The sequence below is a fragment of the Carassius gibelio genome, chromosome A2 (assembly GCF_023724105.1).
Source record: "Carassius gibelio isolate Cgi1373 ecotype wild population from Czech Republic chromosome A2, carGib1.2-hapl.c, whole genome shotgun sequence".
In the NCBI taxonomy this organism is placed as follows: domain Eukaryota; kingdom Metazoa; phylum Chordata; class Actinopteri; order Cypriniformes; family Cyprinidae; genus Carassius; species Carassius gibelio.
Window position 1 is genome coordinate 16,319,606 of NC_068372.1, and position 16,403 is coordinate 16,336,008.

General features: G+C 36.7%; 1 protein-coding gene across 6 annotated transcripts in view; it reads right to left on the reverse strand.

The window, feature by feature from the left end:
* Positions 1-259: 259 nt before the first annotated feature.
* Positions 260-16,403, reverse strand: part of kcnn1a (potassium intermediate/small conductance calcium-activated channel, subfamily N, member 1a) — a 37,303-nt gene continuing 21,159 nt past the window's right edge. The window contains exons 3-10 of one of the 6 annotated variants that reach the window (XM_052615936.1): positions 15,711-15,806; positions 13,793-14,211; positions 6,868-7,009; positions 6,610-6,720; positions 6,225-6,352; positions 5,673-5,768; positions 4,430-4,499; positions 260-3,225 (exon numbers count right to left, since the gene is read on the reverse strand). In XM_052615936.1, the coding sequence (XP_052471896.1) occupies positions 2,941-3,225; positions 4,430-4,499; positions 5,673-5,768; positions 6,225-6,352; positions 6,610-6,720; positions 6,868-7,009; positions 13,793-14,211; positions 15,711-15,806 (1,347 nt within the window). In that variant the 3' untranslated portion in view covers positions 260-2,940. Of the gene's footprint in view, positions 3,226-4,429; positions 5,094-5,672; positions 5,769-6,224; positions 6,353-6,609; positions 6,721-6,867; positions 7,010-13,792; positions 14,212-15,710; positions 15,807-16,403 lie in introns of all 6 variants that reach the window. The other 5 variants (XM_052615946.1, XR_008187203.1, XR_008187207.1 and 2 more) reach the window with 5 other exon arrangements.

Below are 16,403 nucleotides of genomic sequence, written 5' to 3' on the forward strand. Positions count from 1 at the left end.
CTGCAACATTCTCACACTTAAGGATCTAGGTCTGCCTCCTTCAACAGTACATCAAACATATCAAGAAGATATATTTATTTTAAAAAGGAACGATGCATTGCGTATTGCTAGAACAAGACGTTCACACGTTTGACCCCATTAATTAAAAACTATTGTACTGGAAGTGTTTTAATATCACATATCCACAGAAGGAGGCTCTGATACTCACAGGAATTTCATGTTTGAACACATGCTCATCCAATATCACAGTGCCACAGTGTATTCTCAAGAATTTGATATTTATTATCTGAAACATGGGCAGATTTTGTCCACACTGTAGCTTCTTGGGCTATCTCTATGTAAACAAAATAAGAGGATCTCAACAGACCATGATAACCCATGCCTTTATGTACAGTCAACCTGGGAGGATACAAAATGCAAGTTCATCTCTCTGTGTGATCATTCACAGGTAATTCACAAAGAAAGGCAATTAGGAAAAATCTGAAAGAAAAGTCCCATAAAAATAAAAACGTTCTAGTGATTTGGTGTCCCATCTACTCGTGTATGCAGTTTGACATCAGAAGGCATCTGAGTCTTACTTCATAATTGGCACATAACAACATTCAGACTGTGCTGACAGTGAAAGAAAGGCATGAACAGGGGTCATGGTCATGCATTTTTACACCTAATTATTTTGATCTAAATTGCACTTGATTTTGGTCATCAAAAGCAGCTTAAATAGTAAAGCAGCCTGTTCTTCTATTTTTGTCTACATCAGGAATTCAATGTTATGACTGGCTTTCTCAGTTCGTCTTTGATCTCTGTTTTTATCAAAATCTGCTAGAAGTGTCAAGTATATTTCAGCAATGAAAGCTGTGAGAATTCTCTATTTTTTTAAGTTTTCACTTTAAATGTCATCATCATTGTTTGACAGGGTTGCTAATTTTAGACATCGTTTGTACACAAGAACAGAGGACTGGAAATACATAAGACCTCAACACAGTATTGACAAGACTGAAACAAGCTGGATAGGAGTTGTGATCAAGCCGCCAAATAGGGAACTATGAAAATCTTTTTCTAATTTAATAATAATTTAAATGTTTTATTAGCAAATCAGAAAAAGCAAACATGCATTATTAAAAATGTTTTGGGGGGAATTTAGCTTCAATCTCACATGAAGTGTGCACAAAGTCTTTGAGTGAGTGTGCAGCTTAATTTCTATGTGGTCATAAGCTATATAAAATATATTCGTTTTTAATTTAATAAGGTTATAGGCTTTGGTTAGGAATCCAATATCTTGCAAAATAAAAATAGGCAAAAAAAAATAAATAAATAAATAAAAAACCAACCTGAAATAATTACTACCCCGTTTAAAAATAAATAAATAAATCATATTTTAATAATTAAAATAATGTCTCAGAAAAATAAATTAAATAAAAATAACTAACAGGAAAACTAACTCATATTAACAATAATAATAAAAAAAGCAAGCTGCAGTGAGATGGTTTGCAGTCATTGGTCCTAAATCTGTGACAATTACACCATAAATCACATAACACTGTCAGTTGCTTTTAAAGTTATGTGATTATTTAAAACTATAGATGTAGTAAAATACACTTGAACAGGAGAGACAGATAGCTCCAAGCTGCCTTAACGGTTTGTTCTGAAAAGTGCAAATGTGAGCCACAATAATGCATCTCCTTCCGCTTCATCAGATGTATTCTCTCAGAGAAGGTCTTCTCATGATTACAGAATGATTTGTTTAGTGTTAATTCTGGTTTTCACTGATTCGCCAATCTCTTGGTTGAGGAATTCATTTGTAAGTAAAACAAGGAATGCATCCAACATACATTACCACATTACTGCACCGCTATATTTGCAATTCTAAAAATACTATCCAATGCATCTCTGTGTAAAAAATAAGTGAAATAAAACAAAAGAGCACACACACACATTTGAAAAAACCCATCCATAATCCATTCGTCACAATTGCACTGAAACATGCAAGGTTTAAATCTCAGTCCTGTCATACATTTGTGCCTACCACAGCATTTAGCACTCTGTGCTCTCACTTCAGATTCAAAAACGCAGCCTCTTGGTAATGTGAACACTTCTGGAAGCTCAGATTTTGTTAAAATGAAAGTGTTACCAGCTTCCTTGATTTTCTTCCTTTCAATATTTCTTTCCTTTTTTCCTTCCTACCTTCCTTCCTGTCCTTACCTCCTTCCATCTTTTCCTTCCCTAACTGGTGGAAATATTGAAAGGCTTTAGAAAATAATAGAAGACTGCGACAGAGTTAATGGTATTTGTTAAGACAGACAAGTCAAATGTCTTCAAGAGGAATGTATCTGAAAAAGGAATGCAATGCTTGTGTTAACATTGTACAAAAACTCGCTCCAAAATTTGTAAATGGACAACCCTCCACAATCTATACATTCAGGCACTGAAAAAAATAACATGCCAATATGTAACTAAAAAAGGTTAGTTGCACCCAATTTCCCTTAACGGAGCAGGGGAACTGAATCCTTAAGGTTGGCATTCCTGCATTATTCTACTCAGTAGTAAGGTCATGTGCTCCTGCGTCTCCAGCTGAATGCTGAAGTGACGTGTTCTCGGGGCTCATCCTGGAACAGATGTCTTACAGGACCAGTGAATCTCTTCTATGTGGTTGCGTCGCTCCTTTGTGGTCTGCATTGGTTCACTCTGGACCCTGTGATCTCGCAGTTTGAAGGACCGGTTTCCTGGACTCACTCCAGCTTCCTGAACTCAGTCTTGTAAATATATGAAGGCTTTACAAAAAAGCTAACTTGAACAGCCATACAATGGCTAAACATAAACCATATATCTACTATTTTTGATCATTCGTCTCTACTTATTAACACGAGTCCTCAATCTCGGCTTGATCATCTTTCGTGAATAAGTCTGAGACCTTTGGAAGCAGCGAGCAGGTCCGGGCCCATGTTAGCCGCTGTCGGAGGAAGTGTGCGGGGCAGTGGAGGGCGAGCGCCGCCGTCTGGAAGGGGTCCAAGAGCGTTCCGAGCCCAGCGAAGCAGGGCAGAAGCGGTGCACGAAGCCATCCAGGAGGTCCTGCTGCTGCTGAGTTATGGCTTGGGAGATCAGACAGGGCAGAGCCTGCAGGCTGCCGGTGACTGCGTCCAGCTTGTCCTCCAACGTGCCAATACGCTTGTCCAGCTCCTCACTGCGTTCCTGCAGCTCTGACACCAGGTCGTACATCACATTCTGAGTCTAGAAGAGTACACAGAAAATGAGTGAGATGGAATGCAATCAATCACTAAATCCATCCTTTTCTTAAATCTTATTTTGTCTAAAGAATGATTAGTATTGCCCTTCAGAAGCTACAAAAAAAAAAAAAAAAAAAACCTTATACAATTTACCTTGATCACTGTGTTCACAGTTTTCACACCCCAAACTCTTAATGCACTTTGCTGCCTTTTGTAATAGTTGTGAATGAGTCCCTGTTGTCCTCAGTGTAAAACGATGGATCTCAACAACCATACAGTCATTGTTGGAAAGGGTTCAAGTATACATAAGATGCTGGGAAAGCAAAGACCTGGAGGATTTCAGTTGGCTGTTTAACTGCTCAGGACAAACAATAGACTCATGAACAACTATTATAAAGCAAAAAATAAAAAAATTATAAATAAAAAAGAGTAAACTTTTGAAAGGGGTCTTTATATATATATATATATATATATATATATATATATATATATATATACAATTTCAGCTAATATCTTCATTTACATTAAACGTATTCATTTGGCAGTTGTTTTTATCCTAAGTGTCTTACAGTTGAAGAATAGAACAAGGGATATATCATATGGCAGTAAACACAAGAAGTGCCCATTAAACAAGGATTCAGTCATTGTTCAAAACAGTTAAAGCTAGGGCAGGAAGACGTAAAGGATAATAATAGAAAAAGTGAAGTCTTAGATAATTTTTTTTGCTCAGATGCTCATGGAAGAGATGAATTTTCAGTTGTTTCTTGAAGATTGTGAGGGATTCGATCTAGTACAACGGCCTGTATTTAAACATATGTCCTATAAAATAACATATATCCAAGACAGAACAAAAAAAATATATTTTTTTTTACAATGATCTCTCTTATTTAGTTAAAATGATTATTATTTGCATAATCTGTCAAGAGTATATGTAAACTTTTGCCCACAGATATCTGCTCGACTAGCACATTTATTTCTTTAACTGACATATAAAACAACTGAACTAAAATAATTCAGTTTCATTTTTAATATTTTAGAACCTAATATTTTAGAAAATGCCACTACATAGAAACAACATTGGACTGTGATTAGAAATTTAACACTGTTACACATTTTTAAATGATACCAGTCAGCACATCGGCAGCTGAAATGATTCTGTTGAAGATGTAGATGTTTACATGCACAGTATACAAGCCTTTAACATATACCTTCGCCAGGTCCACCAGAGTGTTGGCCTGGTCATTGAGTTTCCTCTGCTCCATTTTCACACTGCGGAGCCTGGGAGGAGGCAGGGTTATGGAGGGAAGGGGGGTAGGGAGGAGGGGGACATTAGGGAAGAGCAACAGATTCCTGTCAGGAAGACTTCATAAGGATGACGGATAGAGAGAGAGTGGCCTGCATGCAAGCATTCACAGTCCTGTTTGCCATACCAGACATGCAAACCCAATCTATGAAATGTAAAGAAGAGAAAACTCTTAACTTAACGTTCAAACATGACACATCTCCTTTTGCCCCTGCAGGCACGCGTCAACCATTCACAAAAAAAGCCATCCGAGAGCCTCGTTTGTGGATGAGGTCAAAGGAAGTGGCAAACAGCTGAGGTAGAGGTATATGTGACACCGCTGAAAATGCTTGTGAGAATGGCATTGCTTGCTGTGGGCTTGGTTCTGAACAAAATTTTAAAAGAATGTGTTAATGAATTGTTTTTTCTTTGTTTAGTTTTTTTTGTGCCATAGCAACTATGAAAGAGTACAGGGATGACTCTGACCATGAGGAGACATTGTAAGAAAGGCTGCCTTAATATCCTGCCAGTTAAGTTTCGTAATGCAATTCCTCCGCTCCGATTTGTCATTCATTGGCAAATGCCAAGATCTGAAAAATGTAGTGTTTTATTTTTTTTATTTTTTTTACCTTAATGCATTTATTTTGGTGTATCCAAAATAAAAATCTGGAGATGCAGGACATGGTCAGCATTCTTTCTAATGCAAAAACTCCATATCATCTTGCATCAAAGCCCTGGATGACCCTAAAAGTCGAAGCGAACACGGCATCAACTGAACACGTTTTATAGAGCTAATAGAGGTTAATTGCAAGACTATTTAATTTAAGTCAACTGTGTTTATGAAAGTCCAAAACATCTATTCCGGCATACTGAGCTTATTTTTCCTCTGGACACACAAGGTGGGGCTATCAATGCAAGTTAATACAGAGATTTACTTTTGAATAATGGATTTGGTGCAAATGAACAAATCAACAGTTCCAAAGATGCTTCTCCTTCAGAAGGCTACATAAAACCATACAGCATTAAGTAATGTTGCATCTTTTTCATTCTAGACTTAGAATGGAGAGAAGCAATAAAGGTAACCAAAATCGGCATTCAGCTTCCAACTCCATGCATATGAAACAGAGACAGGGGGATGTGGGGAGAAAAACACAGAGGACAAAACTTACTTCTGAGCTCTGCAGTGATAGAGCAGAATGAAGACAAAACACAGTTCAAGTTTAGAAACCACAACATATACACAACATGTGAGCCATTGCACTGCACTAACCATAACCACAAGGTAAGGGTTTGGGAAAGAAAGGGGAGAAGGACAATCGTCACATTACAAACAATAACATGCTGACAGATTCTCCTGAAAAGCTCAGAATTCATTGCTAATCTCTTCGACACGTGATTGACAAGAATTTATGATACAATATGGGGATCAGTGTTTTGGGGAACTTGGATTATCGGATACCTGCCCCTTCTAATTCAACATGACTTTAGAAAATATACGAAGGTTCCTTAAAAAAAAAGATAGTTTCTTGAATTACATACAACACAGAGAGTTGAACATCCATAAAAAATATATATATTCACAAAATAACTATATTAGAATTTTTAATCATAATAAAATCATAATAACAATTTAATACATTTTACTGTTCAAGGGATGATTAATCATCACTGCAGTTCATTATCATCAAAAAAATGCTGAAGTGTGGAAACATTGTGCTTACTGGTGAATGGCCTGCAAGAACTTGCGCTGATGTTTGCGCACTTTGGCATGATCTATCTTCTTTACTAACTTGGTGTGTTTGTAGATGAGCCATGTTTCCCTGAGTACATTGGCAGCTGTGTTCTTTACCTGGGAGAAAAGCACAAAAATGAAACATTACTTACAGATTAAAATAATGCAGTGTTTAGGAAAAAGAACTACAATACATGACCATTCGACAGAAACTATGTATTTTCCAGAGAAAGTATATTTTTTTGCAATGAGGGAATGTTTAAAACAACATTACGATTGGTTGAAAATGAAGCATATTATTTTCTAATAAATACTGTTCTAAAACAAATGGCTAGTTCTTTCCAAAGTTTGCAAAATAAAGTTCAGTCACTTACTCGTTTACAAAGTTGGGTGTCCATCATGAAATTGTGGACGTGTTTCTCAGCTTTTGTCAGTTCTAACTTTCTGGCTACCACTGCGACTACAAGTGCAGTGCAACCAGCTCCCTACAAGAAGAGATCGTGAATAGCATTTATTTTCATCATAAATATTAATATTAAAAATGTGACAAAAATTCATGTTAATTTCACAAATGTAACCTAAATTCTATTTGACATGCTATATTTATTTATAGTTCCACTTTAAAGACATACCATGATTCCTGTGAGCAGACAGACCCCTTTCCCACAGTAGGTATGAGGAACCATATCTCCATAGCCAATTGATAGGAAAGTTATGGAAATTAGCCACATAGCTCCAAGAAAGTTACTAGTGACTTCCTGTTTGTCATGATACCTAGAATAGTAAGAACAGAATAGGCAGAGAAACCTTGATCAGGCTGTGGGGAAAAAAAGGCTTAATGTTTAATTATGAACTTTTGACCCAACTTACAAAACATTTTCAAACATTTCTGGTAAAATATATGAAAAGTAAATAATACAAAAGTAGAATTTGGTCAAATTAAATCACCCTCTCAACATCAGGTCTTTGATGAATTGAATTGTTCCAGTAATAAGGGGAAAAAACACACAATGTGACAGTAAAACTTACCAAAAGCAGTAAATAGCTTACCGTATCATATTTAGTATTATTTAAAATATTTACATGCTAAGGTGTTTTGACCATACAAATGTTTTTTTTTTGTTTTTTTTTTGAACTTTCCCAGACAGAAAGCAAAATTCACAATGTTCTGCTTCAATATCCTTAAAATTAAAATATAATAATACTAAATAAATAAATACAATTGTAAATTATTAAAAAATTATAAAAAGCTAAATTTTATATCATTTAAAATTCTAATTATTATGTATTTTCAACAGGAAATTGAACAACTAACACAAGTGGTCAGAAAAAGTGTCTGTTTTCACTTTGCAAACCAACAATACTAGACTGTGAAATCCAGTCCACGAGTCAGTGAAAAGATTATCTAATTCAGCTAAAAACAATATATATAAAATAGTAAACTCCTTAGAGACAAATCCTAATAACGACCTAAATCATGGTCCCCAGACTAGACTATATATAGCTAGCAGCTAATTCACATATTTGCAGGAGGTTGACCTTTCCCAGCCTGTCAAGGAGGAGTTAAGCACAGGTCAGAAGACATTTATCGGCATTTAATACAATAAGGGAACACTTCTGATGAGGAATAACAGAAAAAAAACAGGCTCTTCAACAGTCATAATGAGTAGTCAGACTGAACGCAAGTGATTCACAATGTTGATTCAGTTTCAACACCGAATCATGTCTAATCCTACGGAGCCCCGCACTTGACATGCAGGAAAAAAAATAGGCTAAATCGTGTGCACGATTTACTAATTTGTTCCCTCAATGTACCAAAACGTGCACATGATTACTATTGCGTTCCCTCAATTTACTATTTCGTTCACTCGATTTATAAATTGTGCGCACGATTTACAAATTTGTTCCCTCGATTTGCTAAATCGTGTGCACGATTTAGCAGATCGACTGAACGCAATAGTAATCGTGTGCACGTTTTAGTACATTGAGGGTACGAATTAGTAAATTGTGCGCACAACTTATTTATTTTTTCTTGTATGTCATGTGCGGGGCTTCGTACAAATCAAACACATTTATTTTGCATAAAAAAAGTTCTTAAGTTCATAAATGTCCCCTCTAAGACAGCATACTCAAAACACAAGAGAGGTCATGCTGCTATCAATTGCGCCTGTCTATATCACAATTCAACTCTGCAGTCATGCTCTAAGAGCAAGAGCGGTGAAATTGATTTTGATTATTTATTGTAATGGGGAGATCCCCATTTTCACATGCGAAAAGCATAGTTACCATGCAGGCATTTTAGAGAGGAAATCCACATCCTGCATGCTGTATAAGCCAGTATATTGAGAGCAAGATACAAACCCTATAATAAAACTGACCAACATATTTAATGAGGAAAAAAATAGCTTTTAGTTTACATTTGATCATTTTTTTAAAAATTCATTCAGATATATGCTAGTTAATAAAATTAGTTCTAGTGAGGGATTATTCTCATAAAAGTATGATATTTGCCCATGTGCTACATCACCATTGTGAAACAATGCACAGTTCTGGCACAAACCATTCTGATATAGGTTCAGTCATTTTCAACTGATCTTTTTTGAAGCTGGTGTCAGGTCTCAGAGGTAGAACAAATCCTCGGCATACCAGATTTGTTTCTCAAAAAAAACTCTGGTAAAGACCCTTTTACATCAGACTTGTATTTTACAATGATCTCAACCATTCACTTGCTCTTAGAAGCCCATCAGACTCTAATAATTCACATGGCACAGTTTTTGGAAGAGGTCATATCCTGTTAGGTCTGTCTGTTTGCACACATGAACATGAATATGCAATGTGGCTCTGATCATGACTATGCACACTGTCTTCATCATTAGCTTGCCTTTGATTTGACAGTGTAGCAGTGCATTAACATTTCCCTCACTGCTGGTAATCGAAGGTAAAAAGCTACATACTGGCCTTCTAAAGCTCTCAATATACTGTATGCAATACTAGCATAAAATGAAGAAGAGCTGGCACCACCTTCAACTTAGATCAAGACGTCTATCTGAAAAAAGTGTTTCCCCACATACCCCAGTCATATCCCAATTTTCCATAAAAAATCTACAGATGGTTGCTTAGTAGCAAAACTCACAGAACCTAGCAATCTCGTTCCTTTAATGACTCAAACTCTGCAGTATGGTTAGAGGATGCAATGATGGAGCAAATATAAAAACATTTAACCTTTTTTACCCATGTTAACTAGGGATGTACAAAATTAAGCTGGTAATTATTTTTGTGTTATGGCCAGTAAAAACGTATGAATTAAATAAATTTTGTACTATTTTGTATAAATTAAAACAAAAACAACTTGTAGCATTTTTTTAACAAAAACAAATCCTGGGTCTTTAAATTATTCGTTTTTTTTTAAAGGTTAACTTTAAGTGAGCATTAGATGATGGAAATCTAAAAATAAAAAAGCGGGGAAATGATTATGCACAATTAAATATTCAATTTAGCCTGATACAAATAAATAAATAAATAATAAAAATTGGTTGATAACCAATATGGCACTGATATATATTGTGCAAAATCTGAAAATACAGCAAATTTATATGTACAACTACATTTATAGTATAGCAGAATACATTTTAAAAGCACTAATATCGGTTAATAACCGATATGGTTCCAATATATTGTGCAAAATCTAAAAATACAAATAGAGGAAATGAGTATGCACAATTAAATATCCAATATAGCCTGATACAAATAAATAATAATAATAAAAAAAAACACTAATATCGGTTTATAGCCGATATGTTACTGATATATTGTGCATCCCTAATGCTAACTAAGTGTCACACAGTAGCGATGGCACCACATATAATCCCATAGTTTAGCCCCCCATCCCCTTACGTAGTTGACTTCATTTTCAGCTCACACTGCATGTTAGAGGCTTCAGTGTGACAGTAAATCCAGGCAAGGTTCAGACACAATATTCCAGTTCTCTGGAGGAAAGTAACATGCTTTATGCACAAGTAAAACACAGTCATCAGGACACGTTTAGTAGAATCAGTCCTTCTAGCAGGTCATTAATTGAGCATATGCTGTTAGTGAGCTGGTTTTTATTCATCTTCTGATTTCCGTCCTAAAACAACACTGCAGTAACTGTGTGCACCAAAGACAGCATACATGGAGATACTGTGAAGCATCTTGACAAAATGGAAGATATCATATTATAATATACCTTCTCAATAGCCTGCAAATGCTCTATTTCTGCCTATTCATATTTTGCTTTTCTGTTATCAAACTTTCAGCTAAAGTATTTGAGAAGGAGATAAAGATGGAATGATGCATGGAATTGTATGTATATTTGGGGAAAGGACCTACGAGAAGGAAACTGTCTGAGTCATGCAGAATATTCAGGGAAAAGTGGGCAAGATGGGGGCGGAAACAGGACCGAGAGATGTGAAGCAATGAACAGGAGGTATATGAACTCAAGTGTGAATGATAAGCCAACGGTGCAAATAGCAGCAATGTTCCTCCAATGTCCCAGCCCTTCCTTCATTTCCCGTCCCTCCCATTCCAGACGGACTCCGTGCTCGTCCAGTCTCACACCGTTCTGCCCTTTGGGCTGGCCAGTGTGCTTAGAGAAAAGAAAATAGTGCAGTAAAAGGCCCAATTTAGCAGCACTTTGGAGAAACGAGCGCCTCTTTTGAATGACGACAAAGCAGTAAACATGAAGACTACCATGCTGTTTCATAGTTTACCAGAAGTGGGCACCCAATAATCTAGCATCCAAAAACCTTGCTTTCCTCAATTCGGAGGAGACTGTGCTAGAATGGACAGCAACATTCCACCTTTTTGTGCTCAAATCGTCATCTATATGGGGCCAAGCGTTGTTCATCTGCTTAAAGACATTTTCTGTGTCGTAACAGAAAAGGTTCAAGATAAATAAATTTGACCTTACCGTTACAGCAACCTACATTTGAATACTATGAAGATACAAAGAAAAGCACATGTATCAGGTAAAATATAAAGATTTGTTTCACAGGTATTTATGAAGCTCTCTTTTGTGCTGGGGCGTATTATAGTTCAATAACAGCTGCTGAAAGAATAACCGGGAAAAAAAGAGTTGCCCTCAGGCCTGTTTGTAAAGGTGATTTGAAGGAGCTGCTCCATTTTAACACAAACTCCCTCCTCCTCCTCCTCCCTCCTACTCCTGAGCACTTTAGAAAGAGACGCTTGATTCACAGTGCTGCACAAATCATAGCTTTCGAAACCATTAGTGCAACTTCTCTTTTGCGGATGGTGCCACATTCACACGTTATACCCTTTTGTTTTTATCAATAAATTAATCTACTGGAGTTTGTATTGTTCAGTCAGAGCTGGCGAATCCCACCCCTCCCCCCTCTTAGAGCAGCAGTGGCACCAGCTCAATGAACAATGATAGGTTTTCCACGGCTAGAGAACGAGGACTCACATGGCATCCCTATGGAGCAGCATAGAGGGGAAATAGAAAGTACAACAGTGAATTATAGTCACACACACGCACTCGAAACCTCTTCCCATACGTTCATACAGGCACACATATGCAATGCAAATTACTCACGCAAGAAAAAAACCAGAGTGTGGGCAGCATCGTGTCGTGCATTGCAGCCGATGAGACTGGGGTGCAGAGTGCTGGGTAGTGGTATGGTGTAACATCAAAACCTTCACCTCGTTTACCACTCCAAACTCTTCATTATTGCCTGTTCAGTCTCTTATAAACCCACAAAAGTGAAATATTGCCAGAGACTGCTGCTTTTGTGAACAGCCTTTGGGAAGTGCACCATCTTTCTGTCACAGAGATGAGTTACTGACACCTCTCCTTGTCATATCTTTTCTTTGGCAAAGCATTTCTTTTGTTTGCCTTACACTCTTAAAAGCAAAGGTTCTTTACCGGCGATGATAGAACGTTTAACATTCATGGAAACTGCCCATTGCACAAAAGGTTGTTTATAGTGGTAAAAGGTCTTCAGATTACTAAAATATATTTCACACTAATAATAAAAAAAATTGTTATTTTAAGAAGTGTTCACAGAAATGGTTCTTAAATGGCATCAGTATGAAACCCTCCTTATGGGACCTTTATTTTTAAGAGTGTAGCTGGAAAGAGACAAGGCTAGGTGTCAATATATTTTCCAATTTGGTCAAATTTTGATTTTAGTTTTTGTTTTCTGTTTAAAAAGTCATTTGTTTGTGACTCGGACTACACTGAATGCACTGTCGATTACTGAAGTCCAAATCATGATACACACCTTTTTAAATATTTTACATTCTCTTCAAACTCTGGTAAAATATGCCTTTCTTTGTCGTAGCTTAGAGTAAATGATCTATCAAGAATTTTAAAGGAGAATGAAGATCGCAATTAATCTGAATATAACTTTTTACTCAGCTCTATTATAAATTCATACTAAACTTCTAGTGCCCTGTTCACACTGACAGCATTTTATAGGCTACTGTTCGCCGCTAATTTTCGCTGTGTCATATTATTGCTGGGCTGCATAACTGGCCATAGCTTTTGAAAATCTCATCACAAACTAAATACATAGCCAGTAAAAATGTCAGTTCTCTTTCTGCTAAAAATGATCATTCAGCAGAGAGAAATGTTTGTCTAGTAATTGCAGCAGGTCATAAATGCATCATGCAATGAACAAGACAAACAATTATCAGTTTATGAATCTAATTGCTTGGGGTAACATTCACATCTTGCCTACAGTATCTCACAGGAGATGAATCAAGTGAAACTCCGCTGTATTCCTATTAGTGGTTGCCGCATTGCATCACCTCATTCGTGTCTGGATAGAATAAACATTTCTCAATGTGGTCGTATCACTGGACATTGGCAACTCTCACTGAAATCGAATAGCTTTTAGTTGGGGTTTTTTTATTGCGAGTTGCTGACAGTGCGAATGGAGCTTGAAGTTTCTGCAAAGAATTGAATGAATGAATTATGTTTAATTTGTGGTTAAATTGATTCTGATACAAGGCATGTGTTGGAGAGGTAAAGGTAAGGAGAAGCAGGTAACATAGGCAGGAATGGCAAAGACACAGATAAAACAGTTAATGATCACTGTCTTTTTAATATAACCCATCCATCACAGTGCTGCTTTAGCCCAACAAGGCTCTTTATGTCCATTTCCTAATGAGCCTTAATATGTCAAAATCTACACTGCCTCATGGGATGAGATCATGGTGATGCAGTTTTTGAAGTGGGTATCCCTGGGGCTCCTCAAGATTACCAAAACAAACCATTCCGCAAACAAACAATTAGGCAGTCATGAATTTTTTAACAATTGCTAAGACTTCTTACAAAACATGGACTGGGATTTGTGGTGCAATCGCAGAGCTGATGGGAGAAAAGCTCTTCATACAAGCAGCGTGAGGCTGTTGGAGATGCTCCTGGAGGGAATGAGTGAGTGGGAGATGCAGAGAGGAGAGCGAGAGACAGAGACAGAAAAAGAGAGCAAGAGAGAACGAGTGGAGGGGAGGGGTATAGCTGTGTAGCTTGGGATCACAATCGCTGTGGTGCCATACCTTTCACAGACCCGAACGGTCCAGGCCGCGATGATCCAGGAGGAGATGCTGAAGACCAGCAGAACGGTGCCCGGGCAGATGGTCATAAGGGTCTTCATGACGAATCGAGTGTTAAAGTTGATCTTGTTGAGGGCACCTATGCTGCGTGAGGATGCGTCTGTGAAGAGTTTGCTGTGAAGGAGCATGACCCGGCCAATCAGGTAGAGGCGGAGGAACATGGGGATGGAAAGGATGATGTCTACGTCGGCGTCTGCCACGGAGGGCACGTAGGTGAAAGCCAGCCGGGCCGTCCATGTGAACACATACTGGCCCGGGATTGGGTGAATAGCACACACCAGCAGCTCCAGGACAATGAAGAAGATGCGCTCATATGTCATGGCTATCCTCCAGTCATCCGCCCCATTGTCGACCATGAACAGCTGTGGGGAGCAGGTGAAGAATAGGGTGTATTTAGCAGAGCAGTTAAGAGAAACTCAGACGTCCTCTGGAAAACATGTATTAGTGGAATGTAATGTCAAGTGATGCCTTAAAGGTGAAGTGTGAAATTGTTTTGATGGTAAAAACCTTCGGTAACACTTTAGTATGGGGTCCAATTCACACTAATAAGTAGCGCTTATAAAGTACATATAATGCATGCCATCCATAATCCTACCCAATACCCTAAACTTAACTACTACCTTATAAACTATTAATAAGCAGCAAATAAGTCATAGTTAATGGTTAGTTAATAGTGAGAATTGGACCCTAAAATAAAGTGTGACCAAACCTTCTTGTATTCTAACTTAGTACATACAGAAAACTATTAAACCAGCCTGATTCCCTCAAAAAGTGTAAACAATCACTGTAAAAAAAATTAGAACAAAAACAAATAAAGGCAACATTATGGATTAAGATTTTTCAGTTGTGTCTGACTACTTAATTTTGCCTATTTGAATCGTATTGGTCGCTAAATGCAAAAAAATCTAAATTAGCCAGTAAACTCAAAAAGACGAAAAAAATTAATAAATAAATAAAACATTATTACTTGAAATAAAATAAAATATTAAAAACTTGATTTCTATGGAGCCCTGCACATGGCATGCAAGAAAAAATAAATAAATTGTGCGCATGATTTAGCCTACAATTTTTTACTGCATGTCATGTGAGGGGCTCCGTAGATTTCAGGTATTTGCTAAGACAAAATTTAATTTGATGTAGTACTAAAATAAATAAAATAATGCAATAAAACTAATTCAATATATAAATGAATATTGAATAAAAAAAACAAGTTAGAAAAATGACAAAAACACACAACAACATTACTAAAACTTTAACCAAACTTAAAACGAAATCTCAAGATCAAGCCAAAAAATAAAAACAACTTATTAATATTAATAAAAGCTATAAAAGCAGATCAATGATAATAAAATAACATTGGTCAAAGCAACAATGCATTTCAGCATTTTCAACTTAATCTGCCATGTTTCTATTCTTATATAGAGTTTCTATTAATATTTATTATTAAAAAAATCTGTTTTCATTTTAAGTCAGTAATAGTTTTCTGTATATTACCTTTATATATGTATAAACACATAGATCTCAGCACTTCACACATAAACCTCAATAATGACAAAATCAACAATAACAGCATAAAACCATCAGCAAAAAGCAAAACAATAATTATATAAAATTAACAGCCAAATATAATAATGCGGCAATGCATGCTGGGAACGGGCAAACCCTTAACAAGTCAGCGATGCTGATGAATATGAAACTGCTGGAGTGGGAGTGTTTAGAAAAACCTGCTTGAAAATGTTTTTGAATTATGTCTGTTGATATTCATCACACATAAATTACACATTTCACCTTAAGATGAGTATTAATAGATCATTCAAATACAAGACACTCAACTTTTTATTCTTGATACTCAAGAACTAACCTGTATTTCCCGAGCGTGGTACATTATTATAAGACCAAGCAAAATAACAGTGGAAAGGCTGATAAGGCATTTCAGTGCAAATGAATATGAAGATTCCTGCAACAAAGAGAAACGAAACACACCATTAGTATGAACAAACACAGCACACAGTCTTGCAGCTTCTGCTAAAGTTATAAAATCATGCTTACTAAATGAAACATTTTTGTATGAATAGATGCTGTCTAAACCATCTGCGTCACAATACACTGCAGTGCTTCACCCTGGAGGAGTTAATCCCCACTGTGTCAGGAACAAAAAAATGTGCTTTCCATAATATTCCCCATGGCAACAAATGAACCTCAAGCAATTGGAAACCAAAACATCTGATTATGTTCGATATTAGGTTTACTCTCTGTATAAACTCCCTATGACATACATGCACAATCACGCTCTGTGGGTGTATTTGATGATGTGAATACCTGAACGTTTTTTTGGGCACTGTCCTGTCAACTTAGTTTAAATGTGTTGGTGGGAGTGAGGGACTTGTTGGTTGAAATGTTAGTGTTGTACGACAAATCATTTGTTGGATTACAGATCAGCATGTTTCATACAGACTGGAAGAAGAAGTAATAAATGGTAAGGTAGATGTAGTTCAGAGCAAAAAATGCCTATTTTAAGCCATCAGCCAATAAGCCTGTATTTTATGATGTTATG